The sequence below is a fragment of the Vespula vulgaris genome, chromosome 2, assembly GCF_905475345.1.
Source record: "Vespula vulgaris chromosome 2, iyVesVulg1.1, whole genome shotgun sequence".
Lineage (NCBI taxonomy): Eukaryota > Metazoa > Arthropoda > Insecta > Hymenoptera > Vespidae > Vespula > Vespula vulgaris.
This window is the reverse complement of record NC_066587.1, coordinates 8,469,807-8,495,129: the sequence shown is the minus strand read 5'-3', so window position 1 is coordinate 8,495,129 and position 25,323 is coordinate 8,469,807. Positions and strand designations below refer to the sequence as shown.

General features: G+C 35.3%; 1 protein-coding gene across 1 annotated transcript; it reads right to left on the bottom strand.

The window, feature by feature from the left end:
- Positions 1-5,350: 5,350 nt before the first annotated feature.
- LOC127073010 (uncharacterized) lies at positions 5,351-21,434 on the bottom strand. The gene is made up of 4 exons (XM_051013983.1): positions 20,913-21,434; positions 12,752-12,881; positions 9,466-9,564; positions 5,351-6,380 (listed from the first exon to the last, which is right to left on the bottom strand). Exons 1-4 carry the CDS (start codon positions 20,919-20,921, stop codon positions 6,355-6,357), a joined length of 264 nt encoding a protein of 87 aa, XP_050869940.1. The 5' UTR covers positions 20,922-21,434; the 3' UTR covers positions 5,351-6,354.
- Positions 21,435-25,323: the final 3,889 nt, after the last annotated feature.

Sequence of the window (25,323 nt, the reverse complement as noted above, 5' to 3'; positions counted from 1 at the left end):
TGTTCTACGGATATATTCGCGGTCCAAGCACAAAGTATTCATAAATCTCTCTCTTCCGTCTCCTTCGCTCATAAAACAGCAACCTTAATACCTGGTATACCGCAATTCTGTCCGATTACCAATCTTGACCATAGTGGTTAGTAGTATCCAACTTATTAATGTTATCATAATATTTACTCTTGCGCGTAGACATTTTGATTTTCTCTAAAGAAATACTATATTCGAAGATCTTTCTCCATCATTAAAAACACGAATGTAAAATGTCTCGTTTTATGCGTAATTACTATGACTGCATAGATAAAATAGAATATTATTTATCTGTTATGTATCTGACGGATTATCGTCTATACTCTGTTACATGGATGGCAGTTAAGCATTTATTAATACAAATGTTCTTTACCAAGTTCATTTTTTCTCGCTTTATAAAAAGAGTAATCGCAAAGATTGGCCGATGACGAGTCGGGTTCTTCAAGCTTCCTTCGCTGCACCTTAATTCGTTTGGAATGTTATCATTAACTCGTTCGAAGGTTGTGAATACGTAATCGAGGCAAGCTCGGAGGGTCGCACGGAGGAGCGGCTTTCGCACGTAAATTCATTCAGCTTTACCATCGTTACGATCTCTCTCTCTCTCTCTCTCTCTTTCTCTCTCTCTCTCTCTCTCTCTCTCTCTCTCTCTTTCTCTCTCTCTCTCTTTCTCTCTTTTTCTTTTTCTCTCTGTTTCTCTCCTTCTCTTTTTCTCTTACATTTTTTCTTTTCTTTTCTCTTCTCCTTTCTTTTCTTTTTAAGGCAATCGAGCAAAGACTCGATATTTCCTGTGCAAGAACTTCTTAATGAGCTTACGCGTCTCGCATAAATTGCATTGGTTTTTCTATACTCTATATATCTATCCTTCTCCCTCGTTGCTCTTCGAAAGGAATATCGAAAGTAAATGAAAAGATTTCGATCTAAATTATTTGAGAGAGGAAAGGTGTAAAGAGCGAAAGCGAGGGTGATTCGATAGAAGAAGCAGGCTTGGGGAACCTTCTATTGTGCCTTCTTTCAAAGCCTCACTCTCTCTTCTCTCTCTCTCTTTCTTTCACTCGCTCTCTCTTTCTTTCTTTCTTTCTTTGTCTATTTCACATTGGACCTTCGATTCGATGTTATCCAGTAACGATTCGTTTTTTGTTCAAAGAAGCGAGAAACGTACGATCTATAAAAGACGAAACGAAAGAAAACTCCTCGTCAACAAGAGACGACGGAGAGAATTTCAATACGTATTCAATACGTATATACGATATGTATATCAATAATTATCAAATTTTAATGAATCGACATTTAACAATATCAACATTGATATAACGAAATTAGACGAAGTGCATTATAATTAATATGATCGTATTTCATACGTAGAGAATGTAAACGAAGGGTTTCTCTCTAGTTTATGTTTTTTAAATTCAACGATCTAGTATTTCATTATTATTTTTAACACGTCGTAGCAATCATCATTGTTAATTATCGATAATCGATTTGTATTTAGTATTCCGACTAAAGAAAAAATGCAAACCTTGAAAGAGCTCTGATGAATTCGATGCAGGCAAATAACAAATAGTAGACAGCGGGTGAAGTAAAAGTTCGATATAATCTATCGAAGGCTTGTTCGGTAGACTGGAAGCAGCGATATTTGAGAAGAACGAAGGTAGCGGAGGTCGCGCGAGCAGAAAACATTGATAGCGCGCATTTCACGCTGTCAAATACACGTCTCGTGTCCCGGTGTATCTCGAATCGAGTCGGAAATTATATGGATTTACGCTTGAGATAAGCCGCTTTATACTCCCGATCGAATATTTCCACTTTCCCTTTTAGACTGCGTACAGAGTATCTTCGTGCTCCTTTGCGCAACCTCAACGTATTCTATTTTCTATTCTTTTCTGTCCTTTTTTTCGTTCCCCTTTATTTCAACACGACAATGTCTAAAAAGAAAGAGAAAGAGAGAGAGAGAGAGAGAGAGAGAGAGAGAGAGGAAGAGAAAAAGAACTAAAGCAGATATAATTTATCTGAGAAGAAATTCACGGATAAAGGATAGGATGTCGCAAACCTGTGTGCGAAAAATTGTGGAACGCGTTTCGATTTTCCATAGAGATTATATATGATAGACGTAAGAGAAGATAAGAGGATTACGTAGTTTAATTGTAAGTTATAATTATTGTGTCTTTATTATTACTAAATAAGAGAATAATAAATTCTATAAATATCTAAGAAGAAAAACTATGTAGTTTTATCAAGGATGAAAAAAATTGTGCTTAATATTAAAAATGATATTAGAGAAACAAAAGAAATATTTTCTATCCAAAGTAATATTTTCACAACCACCCTCGCCCCTTTTCACTACAGACGAGTCACACACGTTTGTTCATTTGCGACTAAAAATCGATCCACGAGGAACGAAGTCAACGAACCGAGCTATCAGCATTCATTTCGTAGATTATACTTCACGGTTGACTAAGATCGATCATGGTCGTTAACACGTTCTCTCTTCTTTTCTCCGTTACTCTCGTGATTTGCATCGTTCTTAAGTCGTTACGTCCGTTCGTAGTTGTAATCGTTTAACGAATCTCGCGAAGAGGAAATCAAGTCGCTGACTCAGCCAGGCTTTTTCCGGGCTACATCGGTAAGCGATTTCGTAGTACACGGAGGAATAAAACGCCAGCTGGCTGAGTGGCTGGCCGTTTCTGCACGCTTTCGAATCTTGCCGATGGTCGACCACCAGCGAGTACCTACTATAGTCGCATTGTAACGAACGACGCTTTTCTTACGACGCAATAAACGTTCCGGGAGTGCTTTGCAGATCGATATCGATACAAATGCTACTTTACAGAACGTACAGGCGAATTCTTAGTTTTTCAAGAAAGTGGATTACATAGAAGCAGTAAATTTTCGGTTGTATCGATCGAATCATCTCGCAAAACAGTCGTACTGCACTTCATCACATCTGTACTTAGACTTTGAGAAATGTGAAAATATATACAAGGTAATAAAATAATCGTTTGAAAATTGTAGTAAAGTGAATAGAAGTCAATACTGAATGATGTTTTTACATATACATACATATTTTATATACATTCATATAGGTTAATATACAGTTAAGAAATATATACATATATATGTACAATATAATTTTATTTTATTTTTTTGCTGCAAAATTAATTTTTATTTCTTAGCCGAAGATTTATGTTTGTTGATTATAAATTATACTTATTGTAATATCATTAATATATTATATACTGTATCTTGATTACTCGATATATATATATATATATATATATATATATATACATATATATATATGCATACATAATAAACCTCAACGGGATAATTTTGAATATAATATAGGTTAGTGGTTTTACTCACCGGTTCTATTCGAACCGGTTTTGCACGTTTAAATAACAGATCATTGAGCACCGAATAATTATTTTTTTCGTGGCTTACCTTGTCACCCGATACCCTTATTTGCATGGTGATTTCCGGTACATGCACTTCTACTTTCTGAGAAGTTAGTCATACATTCTTCCGTGTCATGCTACTTGACAGTTTCTGCCATGGCTCGATTACAAAATCTCAACCAAGGATAGTGTTACCGATTTGTATTCATTAACTCGTTAATCCTCTATAACCCAATTTTTTTTCGGTTTCTATAAATTATATAATGTTGATTTATAGAATAATTTAATATAGTTACAACTATAGATAGAGAACTATATTAGGTATAAATTATTCTTAATAAACATAAATCTTCGGATATGAAGTAATAATTAGTTTTGTAGCGAGAAAATGAAGTAAGATTTACAAAATAAAAATGTATAAATGTGGGATTTCAAACGTGTATGTTATATGATGTTATATCCTATGACTACGTTTTAACTAGCCGTCATTTAACAACACAATTATTGTTGTTCAACCAATCGAAATAGGTTGGTCGTACGATAATGCGACAGTGTTCATACACAGCTGGCTGTCGAGTATTATTTACGATCCTAAAATAGGCCTTTTCTACGCTTCAAAAATCAATAACTTTGCGAAATTATACATTGTTATTACAGACGTCGCAAAATGGTTTAAAATGCGATAAACATGCTGTAATATTGAGGTTGTTAGGCGTGCGATATGACAAAAAATAAACTAGTTTGAATTTCTAACAATGAGTTGAGACTACATAAAGACATAAATCGAAAAATTATTAGTTCAGTAGACATTTTAATTTAAATATTGCTAAACAATCCACACAGATACATTTACTCTTACATAAAATGTAAGAGTAATAGTAAATAGATGGTAGTAATAAGAGAGAGTAATGGTTTCTTAGCAATATTTAAATAGAAATATCTCTCAAACTAATAATTTTTCGATATATACGAATTAATACTTTTTCATAAAGAATGTGGAGCTTTATTAAAAATTAATACATTAAAAAACGTATGATTATATAAAAAAAAATTATCTTCACATCATCTCGTGTCCGTCTGCAAAAACTATAATTAATTAGATTACTATCAGAATATTATTAACCATTTGTAGCCATTTAGATTTTATCTAAAATCGCTACAGATAATAATAGTGAAATATATTAAGAATAAAAGTAGTGAGAAACATTAGGAAGTGTAGTAATATTTTCTTTGTAGCATTGAAATATTATGTATGCGATGCGATAAAAAACAATCTGATCTAAATTTCAAACATTATGATCGACAAATACGATATTGTCAATCATAATGTTTAAAATCGAATTTTGGATGGGATCATAAAATATGTTTTCTTCGTTCATCGTCGTGTTAATCTATTGCTTGAACGATGATTTTTTCGTTCTACGACATTCAGCAAGGACGTAAACATAAAAGAGAAATCGCGTAGACATAATATTTGAGAAGAACAAATCGCAGATGGATTTCAAAGTCAGTTATTTATTATTGTAAATAAAAACATTACGATCGTTCGCGTTTAATAATCTCGCACATTCCTTCTTCGTTTCGTTCTTATTTTATTTTCTCACCGACGACCTTTGTATAGTTTAATCAGTTGTTCATTAACCATCGCACGATAAAGTTCTGTATGAGACGTTTGATCTACAACCGAGTTTCTAAACCAATTTTTACTGTTAACTTTCTTATGCAGCTTCATTCGAAACATATTGCGACGTCAGATTACTTAATTAACGTATGTATGTAGATCCGTTCGCTTGAACTTTCTATACATCAATCCATATCAAAGTTGTTTTCAACATACGATAATTGCGTTCTAAGAATCACTTTTTTGATCGGGATAAAAGGAATACAAATTTGGGACGAGTAAAATGAAACTAATCACATGGAGAAACATATTTTTCAAGAATTTTTTGTTTTTTAATTTTTATTCCATTACAATGTATGGTTATTTACAGCTTATTATTACTTCGTTGTCGATCCGATCTCATTGATAAACTTATCCGTTCACTTTCAAGCTGTTTCCTAAGACGTCGAACGTCAGTTTTACGATAAATGATCATGGCCTGATCTTTCTAAGACAAGATTTTTTCTGCAAATGTAAAATGATGCATATTTCAACTCGACGTTTCGTAATTAACGAATGATTTACCTTCAAAATCGATCTAAGAAATGAATACCACGAGACCATTCGAACATGACTCAAGTATTAATTAGTCGTTTGTTAATGGCCAATGGATTACAATATAAGCATTCCCGAAAATAGGATGAATTGACTGTTCTTAATTCTCATTCGACTTTTTCATCGACCGATGAACAATTACACTTGTACAATATATTATTAATATTTATTCTATCTATAATGATAATAACATTTCGAACACAATCAGTTTGGACGGTTACAATCGCTTCTGTGCTATTACTTCGCATCATCGAAGCGCAGTTACTATTAATTATAATAAAAATAAATAAAGATATACTAATGTGAACTTCAAGACGTAAGGAAATTAATTTACAATTACGAGTGGTTACAAACTCGTGAATCAATAGCTGTGAAAATCAAAGTAGCGTTTTATCGTTTTACAAATTTATATTGAAAGTTATCGATCTATTTGATTTACCACTTTCATTCACAACTATTGATGCATGTAACTTTGGTACACATCGATATTAGGAATTCGAATTAATTGCATTTTAATTAATTACTTTGATCTCTCTTTACCCTCTTCCTTCATTTTTTTTTCGTTGCTCGATCGCAAGAATCTAATTTTACATACTTTTTTTAATATTTTCGGTTGTTAAATGAGCGTATCGTCACACTCGATAACCTCAAGTTCCATACTACCTCTTCGTCTTCTTCTAGGAGAACACATCTTCAGTATCTTATCTTGTTCAGCTAGATTTAATAATAGTAATAACCTAGAAAGCCTGAAACAAACGATAAGAATGCGTTAAAAGAATGAATATAAACACGTCAATTCATAAAATGATATCCATATGCAATTATAAATGGTTACGCGTATATATGCGGAAAGCCATAACAAATATTTATCTTTAAAACGTTTTTTTTTTTAACCTTTAAGCAATATCATATCATGAATCACGTGCGAAATATCATATATTTCCATTCGAAACGTTAATCCTTAATTAATAGACGTAGTAATCTAGTCGTTTTTATTTTCATAAAATCTTTCAATTATTTCATTGTTAGATAATGTTGGAACGTGAGAAAGTCGTTCTTTGTTATAAAATTCATTATGAAGTAACTCAAGCTACTTATTCTCTTCGATACAAAGAACAAGCTCGCTCTCGTTCTATGAGAAACCCACGTACTTGATCAAAGACGAATTCAACGTAATCCGCTAACGGCTCGAGGAGTAGTCCGTTAAACGAGTTAACGGAAACTGACAGTAGAAGGAACACCAATGAGAAAGTCAGAGATATACCTGACCGTTGATAATGAGAGGGTAGTCTAAGAGAGCGCAAGAGAAGCAGAGAGAGGCGGGGAGAGTTTCAAAGCTACTAATTACAAGCACCCTCGTCACCTTCCTTCCCTTAGCATGATTGACCTCATCCCTTTCGCATGTTCTCCCTTTGATTGGTAAGTGCTCGCTTTTCTGGTCCTATGCCTCACTGATACACGGACTCCCTTCATCGAGTTAGCATGCTCGACCACGACGTTCTGACAATATAAAGTCAAGCAGGTTTCGAATGTCGAAAAGGAAACGAGAGAGAGAGAGAGAGAGAGAGAGAGAGAGGGAGGAAGGGAAAGAAAAAAGAAAGAGAAAAACTAGAGTTGATTATATTACGGATTTCCAAGGCCGATAAGCTTCCCTACCAAATGCGAAGGAATATTGTTCTGATATTTTCAACTTCGGTTACGACAAATTAACGATGACGTCTTTGGTGGACGTAAATTCGATATGATTCTTCGCTAAAGTTAATATTTATAAAGTTATCGGGGTACTCTCAGTCACGTAGATCACCCTATATATAAAAAGAAAAAGAAGGGAAAGATATTCTTATTCCATTTTCGCGAGTTCAAACTTCCGCTTTTGGAATTAACGTCTCGTGAAAAAGTACTTAACAGAGATATCGCTAAATTACGAGTTTCGCTTTGGCGAAGGCGAGCTTCGCTTTTCTCTCAGCCCTCCTTTCAACCCTCGGATAAATTTCCTTCAAGGACGTCCGGAGGGGCGAGCCGTAGCTTTACGCGTGTCGCGTAATTAAATGCGAGTCGAGTTTAAAGCGTCTCGAAAAAGAGAAGAGATTTGGTACGCCGTTTAACTTGGACGCTTTCGAATGTCCTGCTGTTTTTTTACGTGTGGAACCATTTGAATATTTTGCGTAAAAAGAACCTGCTCGAACGGGTATATAAAAAGGAAAAAAAAGGAAATAACGTTAATGGAATAATCGAGCAATGGAAAACTCAATCTTGATTCGAACTTGACCGAATAAAAATGTGGAAACGAACGTTGATCTTGTCTGAGGAAGAACACGTAATAAGCATCCATCGAAAAAAGTCGACCTTGTCGTTGACCTGACCGACCTCATAACACCTGTTACGTTCCACGTAATGGCAACGCGAAAGGAAGCGTTACGCGTAAACGAGTTTGACTGACGGCACTTTCACTGATCCACGACCAGCGGGTACGAGCCTCCTCCAAGGTTTCTCTTTCAGGATTCTTCTTCTCACCTTCGCAAAAACCGGTATTTCGAATGAATCCCATACCAGGATGGGAATTCAGGAAGTATGCGATTAATTGCTTCATACTTACTACTCTTTTACAGGTATCATTATCTTTTATGTTGTAGTATTTTATGAATAATTAACCATTTTTCGCTGGAAAACTTACCTGCGAGATATCATTTTAAACTTTACCGATATCTCTAAGTTTTCGATTAAGTCATTCTGTTAATAGCCAATCGAGTTAGTTAAATCGTTAAGCTAAACACTTCGATTCGCAATCGAAAATAATTCGTAAAAAAACGAAACTGTGGTGCTGTCGAAGTAGCGAATTGGAAGAACGCTTGAAGGTTAAAGCTTCGAACATGGAAACGATTTTCTTCCGCGTTGTTGGCGCGATTATAGTGTCTCGAAGGAGGATGGAGTGAAACAAGGAAACGAGCTCTCGTCCTCGACAAGAAGAGACGGGTTCACGATCACGAACACGAGATATCCTCGTCTATGGACATGCAATGCTTTTATGTACACACACAATGCCAAACGTACATTCACATATATACATAATATAAAGCTCTCTCGAGAATACGTGAGTACGTTCACGGTACGTCAAGGATCGATTCTTTCAGATACGGTTATATCTGTCGACCTTCATTCAAATCCTAGATGAAAGTAAGGATCTATTAATTTCATTTCATCGTTAATCATTGATTAAAAAAATCCAATTTCGAGCGGTCGTTTAGGGTAAAAGGTACAATATTAGACCAATTGTAACACATTTGTTTAATATATTTTCAAAGGATTTTTATGGGAAATTGATCGCTCGCTAAACATTTCAAACGTATAACAGAATCTTTAGATAATGTGATTAGTACTACAGGCATATAATTTACAAGTAAGATATATGTAAGGTTTATGTGTTTAATTAATATGGGACATCCTGTACAGATACATATGTACGGTATTTTATATATAATTATTAGGAAGAATGAGGAAAAGGTAAAAGTTACTGACGACAGTTATTTCACCAGTGCTAGGGAATAATAAATAGAGTTTTTATTTATAAGTTAAGTGCACAAGGATGGAAACAGACTGGTGCGAGTACGTCAAAGAGACGGAGCAAGTGGGATGGATACATTCTCTCCCTGATCATCCCTTTCTAGGTTTTTGGCCTCTCTCGCTCATCGTACCGTCTTTCGATTTCTTATTTACAAACGGAGAATTGTCACCTTCTGTGCCGCTTTTTTTTTTACTTCCTTTCTTGCATCTCAAGAGGAACAGCGAAGGATTTTCAATTCGGTTTTGGGAATCATTTCTTCAACGATTTACCTGTATTCGGTGGTACGAATCCGTATCCACTCGCACCTACGATCACACCGCTCGTGTCAGCGCGATTCGGTTCTGGACCAGGTGGAAAAAGGATTGGACCTAAAAAAAAAATAAAAATCGAATTAAAAACATAAAAAATTATCGAGGTCGCTGTCAATGAATTCATCGAATGATAATAATAATAATAGATCCTAGTTATCAATCTTTCATAATTTATAACGAATAACGCGAGCCGATTAATTTGAATATTATCAGCGTCGATATCATAGATTCATAGATTAACATAGATTAATTCTTCACGTGCTCCACGAGCTAATTCATTAACGAGAAAATTGCAAAGCCGTCTCGTATATCGTTACTCGTGACAATGCTATAATGTCGAGATTTGCAACGAAATCGCGTTCACATACATGCATGTAAGAACATGTTTTACAATGTCGGGCAATGTCAATTGTCAATGATCTTAATGATCAACAAGATATGCGAGCCGAGCGAATGCAACGATCGACGTTGTAACTGTGTAAAGAAGTCGATGTTACGATAGTTATCGACTCTCACCCAAATGCGAATTCAGTCAAAGAACCAGCGAACGAATGGACAAAGAAATCTGGATAAAATTATGTGAAATATGAAAAAGTAATATTTCTTCTTTTTGTTTTGTAAATACGTTCTTCATATTTCGTTCATCCACTGAAGAAAAATCCTGTTAGAAAGAATTGAATGAACTCAAAGAAGGATATTCAGCCTTCACGGTCGTTGATCGCTCTAATAAATCAAACCCCCACATCTTTGTCCGCCGGTGATCCGAAACTTCTTTCACTCTTTTTCTATGACCTTTTCTTTCAAAGAACGATCGATCGATTCTTTACCAATTTTATATCATCCTTCGTGCACGCGACCGACACGCGTGCATGACTACAAAACTCGCAAAGAAATCTTCGGCTCGTTTGTTTTCATTTTGTCGTCATTTCTTCCTACATTTCCTTAATGAATAACCATTTATTTAAAGAAAGCTAACGCCAATCCTTTCTAAAGTCTGGAAAGAGGAAAGTTGCCGGATACGTATTATTAATCATGTTCAAGTATCACTGAGAAATGTTTTTTATAAGTGAATCTGAAGAAACGGATATAATTCAGTTAATCGAATTAAATTAAAGATCTTTTGGATGATTTAAGAAGGAAAGAAAATAGTACCCTAAACAAAGGGATTCTGACCAATTCGAACATTAAAACGAATAACACTTTTTTACAATTTTGTATAACAATTTCTTTCCTTTCGATCTTATTCAGTCAAGCATATAATACTAGACTGCCTGTCAATAAACGTTTGTCGTTAAGAGATATTACGTTACGTTACCTGATATTATCGATAATATCTACAAAAGCGAACGCGTTTGAACTTGGCACGAGATCCGACTCCGACTTATACTTTTAACACCGATCCAAAGAAATCATGTTTCTCTCTTTCTCTCGTCAATTATATATAACGTATCGAGTCGATAACGTCACATCGAAAGTAAAGCCGAACAGCCGATTACAAAATATAAATAATAAAGTAACGATGAATTTAACACGGTAGAACACCATTATAAATGAACGCAACCGAATAAAAAAATATCTCAAAGTTGTAACTTATCCACGTAAACTTTGTTAATTTATCTTAATTTATGAGTTGTTCCGTAATGTATTTTTACACAACATATTTTAAGCAATTTCGACGGATATAGAAAATTGCTTTATATAATTAACAGGTTAGCTCTTGGTAACAATAAATAAGGATATCTGTATACGTATAGATAAATACGTTTTTTATATACATGATGTTTTATTTATTTAAAAACGAAATATCTCGTGAACGGCTAAATCAATCAAAAACGTTTTTTTATAAATTTGTTTGGTATGAAGAAATATCATATGGTGCCAATTCTTTTTGCAGTTTCAGAGATAGAAAAAATTTCAAAGTCAAATTCACTTTTTTAAATGGAACTATATATCTTTCTTCTTAATATAACACGATAGTATTTTTTGAGAGAAATTCAACGATGTGCCATGTGAGATCATTTATTATTGTAAAATGTTTCGTGTTTATGTTATAAATTCTTGACTTCCTAAGAAATGTAAGCTTGTATCGATTACATTCTGTAAACAAATACCCGAAATTCTTATCTTATGCATATATATATATATATATATATATATATATATATATATATAACATTTAGTTATAATAGGGCAGCCAACAACTATCGATACAGGCTCTTAAGAAATTAAGAAATTTATAACAAAAATATAACAAATGTATAACAAAATTTTAACAAAAGTAATAACATTTTATAATAATAAATAACTTCATTAAATCCATTTCGACAAATGCCGTCGTACTATGAAAAAAGAAGTATATGATTCCATTAACAAAAATAAATTTGAAATTTCTCATATGACTCAATCTATAAAGAAAATTAAGCACTGCGACATAATGTCTTTATATTAAACAAATATGTAACAAAATCTTTTTGATGGGTTCACTCCCTAACTAGATATTTTTTTCAAGATAAACAGGACACTATATTTAGAGAAGCTATACCTTGAAAAGTTAATTGCTTACCTCGATTAAATGTTCGTATTGAGCAATATTGTTCATATAATGATAGATTTGTCGATATCGGTTACAAAATTTCGATCCGATTGACTTGTAAACTCAATTGGATTTCAAATATCACGACATGGCAAGATTGAGGGATAATTTGATAAGATAATTACATACATACACATATTTATTGTAAATATAAATGAAATATATCTAAACACTGAACATATAATGCATAAGTAATTAATGTGGGCGTGTGTCTTTGTGTGCATATATATATACACACATACACACACATCCATAATTTGCAACATATATATACATATATATACATATGTTGCAAACTATATTTATTTATGAATTAAAAATCAACTACACATACAGCTATCTACATCTATTTATACCTATCCTTTCACCGATGGTGTACTCCTAGAGCACGTGCCTCGATTTTAAATTATTATCTTGACTTCGAGAGCGTTAAATCTGTTCCGGTAAAAGTTCACTTCAAGCTGTTGGAAGTTGGAGCGTACCGTACTTTCAAAGATTAAGATCATTGATAAAAAATAAAAGATGACATCGTTAGAGTTCGTCCAAAGAAATACAATCGTTGTTTCAATTTCATGAGATTAATCATTGAACTTCATAGAAATTCACGGTCGAATGAGAACGATCAAATTGAACGATATAGTTAAAACTGACCTCTGTTCGATCTTGGATCCCGCAATCCTGCGCTCTGTTGAAAGTAAGGCCCGAAACCAGCATAGAGTTGCCTATAACTCTGGGCCGTGACACCCATAAGGACGGCCATTAGGAATGCGATTAAAGCGACCTGGAAAAGTTAAAGAAATTCCAAATTAGAAGCGTGTATTTCGTAAGGAACTTAAACTAAAAGGAACTATACGCTCGAAGATGGAATTGACTGGGTGTCGTTAATAAATCGGCGAAAGGAGATCGAGTTATCTACGAGAGAAGAAGTCGAGGAGTCGTTTAATAGGCGATCGAGATCACAGATAAGTCTAACAAAATCTCACGAACGCGCCTTTCTAGTCAATTTATTGGTCGCCGATTATCACCAACAATCGAGTAAATGGCATCATTAAAACCTCCTATGAGACTACACTAAATAATATCCATTTCGTAAAGGGCAAACATGAGCTTCATCGACTTTATTAACCCTTTATTCGCTAAAGAAAATGGAATCGAAAATATAAAAAATATTCCTCGAAGGTGACCTCGATTGATTAGAATTTGATTATAAAATCATATCGTTTGAAGAATTTGAATCAAATAATCGGAAGTGAATGTCGAATACTTTAATAACCATCTACAACTAAAATAACGACTTCTATAAGGTGACTGCACTTTTTTCCTCTCTTTGAGTCATTGAAAACAGGTAATTTCATTCCGCAAAAGTATGCACCTTAGATTATACGATTTAATGACGTTAATTTGCGGTTTGTATACATAATACTAGAAAGAAATTTACGATGATATAACGAAATATATCACACCGTCCGACTTTTTAGAAATGACCTTATAAAATTTTGTTCATTTACTACGATCATTAACACATATCGCATCCTTTAATTAAAATTTTCTTATTTTCAAAAAACTGTATACTTTGTTTTAAACTAATAAACTATTACATAAATATTAGTAACATCTATCAATTTACTCCAGAGAAATCGCTTGTGAAATTTATGAAGTGACATAATTCTCATATGCCACACGTTAACTTCGTTATACGAATCCAATTTGAAATCGAATTTCGAATCGCAAATCTCTTGTCATTAATCGAGTTATATCAACTCGTTACTTGGCAATAAGAACGTCGGAAGGTCTTCATTTCGAAGATACACGGCCTTACGTAAAGCCGTTGATGAAATCAATGAAATTTTACGATCTGCTCGAGGATTGGACGGAAAATCACATTGGTAATCTTGTGAACGATAATGATTCGGTCGACGTTATGTGAGCACAAGGTGGGATAATCGCACAAAAAAATTCATCGAATGGAATCATTAGAATATTGTGAATTCCATCATGTATTTATCCAAAGAGTATTTTTCTCACGAACTCGTTTCAATCGTGGCAATGTCAAGATGAAAATTCATTTATGCGAATTAACTTTGAAAAATCTTCATAACTGAAGATTTTTATCTCGTAAGAAAGTTTTAAGTTTTCGATCTTAATATACATTAGTAGCGTGGAAAGTGGCCTTTCGGAATCCACTTTTAAAGAAACTAGTTGATAGAGCATCTTGTCTTCGTTTCTACAAAGGCACGAGGTCACTCTCGAAGCGCTGACACACATGTGCTAGCACCGTAACGCGAGATCATGCCAAAGCGATATCCCAAACATAACTTACAGAGAAAAACGCATACGTACGCGTAACTACGATTTCGCGGGAAGAGGATAATCATTTTAATTCAATTGCTGTTTCATATAATTCCAATATAAGTTCCTCGTTTTCCAGTTTCGATCGATTTTCAAGAATTATAGAATGCAGTCGATTCGACGCGTTTGTTCGACTTTTCATGTGAAAGTGGACTGTTGCAATATGATAATGGGAAAAATGATTAATAACGAAACACTTCCGAGGCTGTTCAATGTGAAGATATGCTGATATATGTTAAGATTGCTATTAAAATTTCGAAATAAAGCGACCGGTTTTTGAAAACCTGACGATTCTTCGAATAAATGACCGATACCAGTTATGTTGATATATAACGAGGAGAAGGCTTTCACAAAAGTGTCTTTCTTCGAATCGTTAAAAGTTATGTCGGTAAAAGGAAAAGAGATGAGTTGCCGTTTGTTGTTGGATAGATGTTGGGTAGAACACGCCTTTTAATTTTGCTCTCGAAACCGTTGGAAAGTCACTCGGAAGTAAATGAAGAAGACGTATCGTATTTTTACGAGATTTCGATAAGATTAATATTTCCAATGTATTATGAAATTTGAACAAAAACCAAGAGCAAAATATTTTTGAACGTTAAAGAAATTGCTTTAAAACGTATATGTAATTAATTTATATTTTTCTTTTCTTTATGTTTAACAAGAACTGTATATCCTTTATGATTGAATTGGCCACCGGTAAAACCATCTCGGGAAGCTTATTATACGAGCTATTAGATAGTAAACTTACACACAGATACTTAGTAAGAGCTATGTATTAGCGTCGAGTACTTCCGCATTTAACGCTAGGTGAAACGGAGCGTGTTTACAAGCACGCTCCTTCTCTGTCTATGTATATGTAAGTAAATCTCTCCCATAGGAACCTATAGACCATTAATATCGTAGGTCGAGTTAACCATATTGCGTCCATCTCGAAGCCACGCGTCGTCCACTATTACGCAACGAGAAGAAACGCACACAAAAGCTTTATTATTCTATCAAAGACAGTAGCTCGTCATTCCTTTTCTATCGCGCGCGACTCGACTACTTTCCATAGGTATACATGTATATAAATAGAATCTGACATAAGTGCAATACAGTAGCGACATTGTAATAAGTCGATGTACTCAGACCGAGAATATTGATAATCTTGCTGACGTGGTATTGCGATCAAAATCTCGTTCCGGATACTTGGACCATTTTGTTAAGGTGAAAGGTTAAAACATGAAATAAAGAAGATATACAAGATCAAGTCGATTTCTTAAAGATAACGTTATCAAAGTAATATAGCATTGTTATGAGCATTGCTTTCTAACTTTCGCTTTTTGTAACGATTACGGTGAAAAATACATACAATATGTTAACTGGAATCTATCTTAGAAATCAACTAGTAATTAAGGTCGGACCACGAAACGGCACTTTATTATGAACAATATAGGCCTTGATAAGAATCTAGATTTGAAATTTAAGGGAATAAAGTCTAATATTTCAAAAGAAAAATTTATACAACATATATGTATACAACATATACAACCTATAATAATAATCATTAGTATTTACAAAATGATCAAGAGAATTCGTATACCGGAAAATACAAAGTAGGGGATAATTTTCGTGACCTCGACGCTCCTCGTTGCGGCAACTTTCATTCACCTTCATTTTATACATCGTCAAGGAATTTCATGAAGGTCCTCGCCTCTCGACTGCCTTGTACATCCGATCGCCTTCTCCCTCTCTTTCCCTCTCTCTCCCTCTCTCTCTCTCTCTCTCTCTTTTTCTCTCTCTCTCTCTTGCTCTCTCTCTCTCCCTCTCTCTCTCTCTCTCTATCCCTCCTACTCTTTTAATATCGTCACGATCTGTTAGACTTCCCTTAATTACTAGACTTTATGATATTTCATAATTGTTTTTTACATGCACCAATCAATGAGAACAAGAATAGGCACTTTACTTTTTTTTTCTTTTAAACAACCTCAATAGTCCCTTAGTCATTGGAAACGTTTCAGTTGTTGGCAGTAAGCCAAATGTTACGAAAGGACGAAGATGAAGATGAGGACGAGAATAACGAGAAAGAAAATGAAGAGGGTTGAAGATGTTAGAAACGACGTGTCGTTTACAATTAGAAAGTGGAACGTTCTAGCAGGTGTAATGCGCAATTCGTAACGATACCTGCTTACATATATACGTATGTATTTTTCGTTGCCTCTTACAAAATTCGTATCATCGGTCATAAAAACACCATAGGTAACTTAATTCGAAACCACATCGTATATTGCAACAATTTTTATTGCACTTTTATCACTTTCCGATGTCCATACTTGTACGCAAAGTATACCGAATATATTTATAAAAATTTCTACTACACATCAAGCTATATTTATACGTAATTTCTAAGTTTAAAGTTTCTAAATTTTCTAATTTATAAAATGCTTCTTTTCCGTTGGATGTTTTTGATCGGATAAAAGCTTCATAAGAACTTTCTTTGCCTGGCGGCACGTTTTACGAATATCCTATACACGCATGAGTATATCACTTTTTAATTGATTTTTTCTATCAATTTCTTTTAACACTTCTTTTCGTTACGGTACACAATTTAACGTGAAAAGTTTACGTAAGAGCATATACTTACATATGTATTTAGAAATAGCATTTCTTTGAGAACATTGAGAAAGAACGTGTACTTATTTCTATTACAGGATCCTTACTTTTTCTCAAATATTTCGTGAAAGGAGCAAACATTTCTTTTGAATCAAATCTTTTGTGACACGCGTACGTGAGCGTGCGCGCGCGCACACAAAAGAGAAGGTTATTTTCGATGCTGTGCAAATCGTCACGCTCGGTTGGCACAAAAACCGGCAAAAGGTGCCACGCCACATTTCTCTTATAACGGAACCAATAAAAGGGATAGTTTTAAGCGTTAAGATATCGCTGACATAAGATATGCTGCAAAGATTTTCTCCTTTGTCTATACGTTCGAATGATACCGTAACTATAATTGAAAAGAAATCGTAATGTCAAATATTAAATGATAATTATATAAAAAGAATATTTATCGACATGTTTATGTATCCATATAGCACAATCTACGAGATAAAATTTGAAATCTCTTTTACTACAGATAATACTATAGATAATACTATAATATGGAAAATTAATAAATATCGAATATCATATAAATTGCACGAATCTCAAGGATTTAGTTGGGTATAATTCGATCAATCGACGAAGTGTAAAAATCGCTTTATCCGTAACAACATCAAGCAGATTCTTCGTGATATCTCTCATGAATTTTATCTTAAAAATTATCGATTTCATGGAAAACATAATCTCTAACTTTCAAGAAGCCTAAGAAGAACTTCGATCTATACTAGTTTCAAATAAATTTTGCCAGAGAACTCCTAACGAAATTCGTAATGATTGACGTAACAGTACATCGCGATGAACGATAGAAATGCAACGCTAATCGCTTTTCGATTTAAGAATTGTATTTAATGCCTGGTTCGAAAGTCGATATTAATTAACCGATCTGCTCTCGATCTTTGTTCGTTAACACCGATAAGAGAATAAGCCTTAAAGAAACCGTAAAGCGTCGATGAAATCGTGCTTTCGAGCAGGTGATTAATTATATCGCTCGGCCAACGGATAGCCTAGCTTTTGTTCATCGAGAATAATTTACGGTTATCGATGAATTACATCGCTCGTCCGACGACGTATATAACTCTCGTTCTCGCTCACGAACACGGAAAAAATGATTTTCCGCATCGATATCGAGATCCAACGTATGATTTGTTGCTCACTCTAGCGCGTAACTTCGACACGTATATACATCGTCTTTATTACACTTTTATGTGGACATACGTATTTGTATTTTTTTTGCAAATGTAAACGTTGTCATTATTATATTCGTGTGGATAATTACATCCATAACATTATTTTAATAACTTTTCTTCGATATGTATTAAACGATTAAAAAATTACATTATCTTTCCTTAGAAAAGTGGAGAGAAAGAGAACCCGCATAAAATTCAAGCTAGTTATCGTAGATCATTATGCAGTTTTTGCGATCGTTGCATACTGATGCGAGGAAACGTTTCATTAACACGTTATGGCATTTTCTTACACGATATCGAAGAACGTAGAGGAACAAAATTCTGTGTCTCAAAGTATTGGAATTTAGGTGCAAGAAAAGTCTCGTTAAGGAAACAGAGCGTTCATTCATTACCGAACCTTCGAAAGAAAAGTCCATGCAGTCAGTTATTTTTTACGAAAGTCAAACTTATTATCAAATGTGATCCAATCATAATTCGGGTTAGTTTCAAGAAAGATAACTTCTCCGAAATAATCAAATTTAAACGATGAAATATTTGACACAAATGTGAACGTTGCAAAATATACGTTATGATTTAGTAAAACTAGACGTAACTAGTATGAATTTTCTCGGTCGAGTTTGGACTTGTCAATGGACCGTGCGATCTACATAGATGAGTATCTAGAAAATCGTCTAAATAATCAACAGTCACGCATCCCATGTACTTCTTTCTCTTTCTCTTTTATTTTTGTAGCAAAACAAAGTGAACATCAAGGAATTTTTTAATTTGATCAATCGATGCGTTCACGCCTATTTATGTTTAATATCATGGCATAAATTTCTTCATGACTAATTTCGCAAGTTGTTATACATTTTCACTTAAGTAATTGTAGAGTTAATTGAAGCTTGTTGGAATGAATGAAAAAATTATCCGAAGAAAAGATCGAATTAATACAATGAAAAGAAAAATCAATATAAGCTAAAGATAAAAATAGTAATTTATATATGAGGATAAATAAACATAAATTATTATAAGGATAAATAAAAATAAATCTAGATTAGCAGACGAACACTAGACTAACAAGAAATCTCATCGTAGACCCTGCGGCAAGGACGCAAACTTGTCTCGCCGACGGCTATGAGCTCTCGTGAATGAACAAGATTTTACGGATTTCCGTTTCTCCTATTCTCCTATTCTGCGTTCCTTCCTTTACCCGTCTAGCTCAATCCAAAGAACACGTCACCAACGACGACAACGAAACTAACCGCCGTCTCTTGTCGCCTTCCTATCGTATAAAACAACTATCTCGAGGCTCGTAAATTTAACTAGAAAGGTATATACGACTCGACGGATCTACTTACGTTCGAGGCGATTTCAGTAGATCACTCGACCTTACAATAGAACCTTAGAATATTTATCAAGCAATTTCTTCCTTCGAAACGTTTTCTGTTTCTGTCAGTTTGTCCATTTTTTAAATGATTTTTTTATCCAGTGATCCATTATATAAACTGTTTTCTGTTTTACGTATTGAAACGAATGGATCCATTTATGAAATGAGTATATTTGTCGAGAAGAACGCCATCCATAGATTTTGCGAATGATTTAATTTATCAAGTGATTCATTATTCTGAAACGTTTTTTTCGTGTAAACCGAAAAAATACGTCTCGTCGATTTATGCAATAACTTTGTTCATCGAACAATTCATTATCTTAAAACCTCTATTACCTGGCAAAAAATATCCTATTCATCCAAACGAATAACCTCGATCGTGATTTTACTCCCCAAAAAAGATAGAAAAGTAAGAAAAAAAGACTACGGATTCAGACGAGCGAAAGTAAAACATTTTTTCACGAAAATGATTCCGGAACTTTCACTAGCGACGTCGAATCAATCGATCGTTGTATCCCGCCGTTACAAGTTGGTTATCTCGTTCACAATTGGCTGCATGAAAAAATCAAAAATAATTACGAGTATCATTAGAACAACGTGCGTCGATATAACGGCGTATCATCTAGATACTAGAGTTAGTTGAGACAATACGTTACGTCATCTCGATGCATCTCGATCGAACGTAATGGACATGTTCAATCGCAAGAAGATAAAAGAAAAAGAAAGAGTCAGAAAGATCCGTGGCACGTGGCAGTTCCGTTTTATGATCGGTACCTTCCGGAATAGTGGATATAGAAAGTCGAGATGAAATAGGCGAAACACGATACACTTTGCTATATGCCTTTATATACGGCCATCAAGATGAATCGGGCTGCTGCACTCGCTTTTCTACACTAAACCTGCAATGGCGTGCTAGCAAACTAACAGTGCATTTCGCTAACCTATCTTTCGCTTTTCCGAAGAGTACTTTCAGAGACGTTCTAAAATGTAACGTCAAACTATATATTCTAGGATTCAACAAGTATTCGTAGAACTTTTGAAAGGAAGTTTCTGTCAATAAAACGATACATTACGAAATTATGACAATTACCATTATCTCAAATTTCAAAAACTAGCTATCTTTATTCTCTAAAGATTGACGATTTCAAAGCACTCCGTTCACTTCAAAAGGAGAAAGAACTTCTTCGCTTTCAGGAAATGTACGAATACTTCCTGGAGTGAGTGTAAGTAGTATACGCTGGGCAGTATAGCGTGGAACTGATTTACTTACGATTTTCATGGCGCCTCGCAGTTCACTCGAGCACCGTTTGAAAGATAGAAAGATAGAGAAGGAAAGAGAAACGTTCTCCGCGCGGCTGTTCCGTCGTCGACCGAAAGCAACGGCACGCCAACAACTAAGGTCCAAGTCTCGTTAACCGTAGTCGATATTAACTGACCGTCTCACCGGCTAGTTGGCTGGTGATATCGTTCGAGGAATTTTCTCGCGTGTACTCGATTATACTCGCATGTATTCTCGCGTACTCGCAAGAGGGTTACGTTCTCTTCGGGGTGTCGATGGAGTCGCTACTGTTGTCGGTGGTCGGATAACCGGCACGGAGAGGAAGAAACTTGGAGTGGGGATTGAAAGACTTGACTATAAGGAAAAGAAAAAGAAACGAAGAGCACGCTTTGCGGGAGAATACAGGAGAGAATGGATGGAAGTTAGCTGATGCACGTCAAAGAATTGCTCGCTTGTGCTCGCCTCCGTACCGTGTCCAACCGTTTGACGCGAAGTGGGGGCCGATCCTGGGACTTATATGTCGGCTGTGGAGGCCAACCTGACCCACCTCCCCCATTCTTCTTCCCTACTAGCGTTGGCTACTGGACACCCGCAAAAGTCCTCTCCCACGGAGGAGATCTCTGATGGTCAAGGTGACCTTAGACTTCGATACGAGGAGGAACGCTCGATCGAGAAGAAACACCTCTCTCTCGCCGACTTTTTTTCGACGATGGATTTTTTAAAGTTCGCGAGAGAGATGAGCAAGGTTAAGAATGAAACCAAACAAGCTTCTTACTTTTCGTTCGATGAGGTAGGTCGATGAACGATTTTCTCATTTTTCGGCCATACTTTTTTATCAAATTTCTGCCTTTTTTGTCTCTCAAAGTTCGACCACTTTCTTTCTTTTAAAGAATTACTTCTTGCCTCTGTATCGTATATCACGATTTTCTTTCATACGCGTTACCATAATTTCACGAATTCTTCGTCATCCGACAATTGCGTCAGCTCAATAAATCGAACATATCGATCGAAAGATTTTCCAGTTATGTCTTCGAATGACGATCATCGTCAGCAATTTTACTGATTAGCATGCACATTTTAATGTTGATTTTCTTTTTTCAATGTCTGGTTTGAACAATCGTTGATCGGATAATTTCTTCCGCGATGGAATCCGGATCTATCGATAAATGTGATGATGTCATGCTTGATCAACGATCCAAGAGCCGAAACAAAAGCAAATCGAGAAACCCTATCGCAATGGAACGTCTTCCCTTCTGAAAGTTCTTGTCTTCCACGATAGGACAATTTTCCCGAGGAATAGCCACAATGAAAAACTTACATAATCATAGGGTAGACAATGGCGCGCGTGTTAGGTTCGTCATGCTACGATCGGCAAAAACGCGATAATACGCGTCTCGTGTCCCACGAGACTTGTCTCGCACCGTTCGTATAATCACGTTCGCCGCAACTCGGAACACGACGCGGCAATTATTGTAATAGAGTAATCGATCGAATAAATCTGATCGGTGCAAAGCAAAAAGGCACGTGGTGTAATAAGATTTCTTGGATACGTTAGCTAGAAATTCCGCGAGCGACGGAGGAATTCGATTCCCGTAGATCGGTGTCATCTGGAGTTACGACGATTATTAAGGTAATAGAGTGATTAATTGCGTAGACGCATCGCATAGCGTTGCTCTATTAAAGAAAAATCTGTTTTTCTTGCATAATACCTCGCGATAGTATCGAGCCATAATTCGCGTAGATATACGTAACCTGCATAGTGACTATATACGTATTTCTTGGTAACAGAAAAACATAAGTGCCTTTATTCAGGTACAGATTTTATAAAATTATTGCTTCTTTATATTTTCTTTGAAAAAAAAAAAGGAAATAAACGAAATATACGAAGCGCTTCTTTATTGGAAAAGTCATGTGAATCGTCAGTAATGTCGACGTGACTCAAGTAACGAAGCGCAATGATTTCTTGACCTTCTTTAGGAATGGAATTCTTAACCTTAACCCGTTAATTAGCGCTCTTTCAGCCGGGACATCGAGCAAGGAGAAACACCGATGCTATTTCCAATATCCCCGACACCGTCTTTCGTGGCGAGACGAAACCGATTCGTCGGAAGGTTGAATTACGAACGAACACTCGACCTTAATCGCTTAAATTCATTCTAATTAACGTGGACGCAAAATTGAAAGGTGTGATACTTTCGATTCTTATTTTAAAAATCATCAAGGAGAAATGAGGCTAGCTCGAGTTTATTGTTACTTCTAAATTGCAAAAATCTACGAGCATCTACAAAAAAGTTAACACCTTCATAATTTAAGTCTTTTCTTATTACAGTTTATACAACAATGTATTAATATTGAATAAAAAGAAAATAAAGATTAAAGATAATTATGAAGGTACAAGAATGATACGAAAATCAATGAAAATAATTTGAAGGAGAGAAAATGCATGAAATGATTTAATTTAAATGACCGAGACAGTAAAACGCATTGGAATTTTTATAACTGACGGAGCATCGAGGCGATTGACGAAATCTCGTAACTTTAAACCACAAGATCAAGATCCAAGGTTACACAGAGATCCTAATCGTGTGCGAACATAATAGCACTCGTGTCACGATCGTTGAGACGTTTTTCTACGACCGTCTCGGGCCATCGATCTCTCGATGAGCTGTTCAAAGAATGGCGAAATTCGAAAAATTAGTACGAAATCGTAAAAGAGATCGAAACTCAGTGATATCTAAGCGGATATCGAGCCGAAAACGTTCACGAGAAACGAAAAAAAATTAATAAAGGCCAACAAAAATTGAAATATCGTTAAATAAATGTTCCCGTCGATAAATCATCGTCTCGCTCGAACGCCATGTTCGACCTTCGATGCGTTTTCGATATCATGCAAGATCACCGTCGATCGTTTCCTACTTATTACAAAGCCTCGATCGTTCGGTAAACGGAAAGGGTGAGTAAGTAGTAAAGAGAGAAAAAGAAAAAAGAAAAAAGGAAGGAACGTCGTATCGTCGAGGACGGGCCAATTAAGAGCGGAGGCGCGTCATCGTAAAATTGGAGAACAATTAATCTCGCTATACCGAGTCTCTCTTATGAAAGTCTAAAGAGAGACCTTTATCGATGCTGTTAAAGAGGATGACGAGATGGAAGTCGGTTGTTTATATTGCATAAAACGTATGGTAGTATTAATCGACTCTCTCTCTCTCTCTCTCTCTCTCTCTCTCTCCTTCTTACTATTTAACTTAATCAAATGTTCGGTTCTAAACTCTATTATAATTAATTCTGATCGTTTTACATTTCAAATAGGTATTGAGCTCGGATAAATGTTGTCCTCTCTCGTCCTTTCTCTCTTTCTGTATTTACAATCGAACTAAATTATTTCAACTGGTCGATCGTACGCGACATGCAGAAAATCGATGCAAATTAATTGCATCGCGTTCGGGAGGTTATCGGATAGGAAGACAAGTAAGATCACATGCACCGATTCGCTTGTGATTTAGGAGCACATTCCGCGTAATTAGCTATTCGTGACTTTGCTTGTTAGGACGTCATGTGGATAGTTAGTATGAATTCGTACGGCGAAACGCCTATCCAAGCTACTGCGACGAAAAGGCCACACTTTTTCCCAAGGAGCAGATGGGGAACAAGAGGAAAACGTAGCAAGGATAGAAGAAATATCATTGATAAAGTGCTAATGAAGGCTAACCGGTACAGTATCGTAATGAAATCGATATTATTCGAGAAGTAATTAATCTTAAATTATTTCCAAGACCGAATGGAAATATTACGATCATACTTCGAGGAAGGATACGGAAACCTTTCGAGACCGGATATATAGGCCGAACAAACTCCAAGAATCAAGATCATTTGCAATGACCACTGCATGAATAAAAAATAAATAAATCTTTATTTGCTTAGTTCAGATAGAGAGAAGAACTCAAAGCCGTATGATTATTCATGTTCATCCGGAAGGATCTTTTTATAAAAAATTATTATGAATAACTTATAAGAATTAAATAAAAAACTGAAACGAGAGTCGAATCAGGATCAACGAATCATTCTTGAAAAAACGCCTTTCTATAGACATACATGATGCAGAGGGGGAAGAAACAGTAGATATAGGAAAAACGGCTAATAAGCGGACCGCGTTTGAAGGTGACGTCTTAACCTCATAAAAGGTGCATTCATAATTACGCCTTCGGCGGATAACTCCGCCTTCCTTAATAAACCAGCAATTTACTCTCAGTGCGTCACGCGCATCGAGTGTCCATGAGCTGAATCTTTCTTTTAGCGGAAACTCGAAGTGTCCACTTCCGGTGGCAAGACTAATATCATTTTTTCGTGGGAGTTTATTAATAAAATGCGCCTGATAATCTTAAATACCGTTGATAATCAAAATAAT

Bases quoted from the DNA above. Each gene is read 5' to 3' on its own strand.
- LOC127073010 (XM_051013983.1), bottom strand. The intron at 9,565-12,751 runs GTCAGTTTTAAC...TTTTTTTTTTAG, and splicing joins GGATCCAAGATCGAACAGAG to GTCCAATCCTTTTTCCACCT. The intron at 6,381-9,465 runs GTAAATCGTTGA...CGTTTGTTTCAG, and splicing joins ATTCGTACCACCGAATACAG to GCTTTCTAGGTTATTACTAT.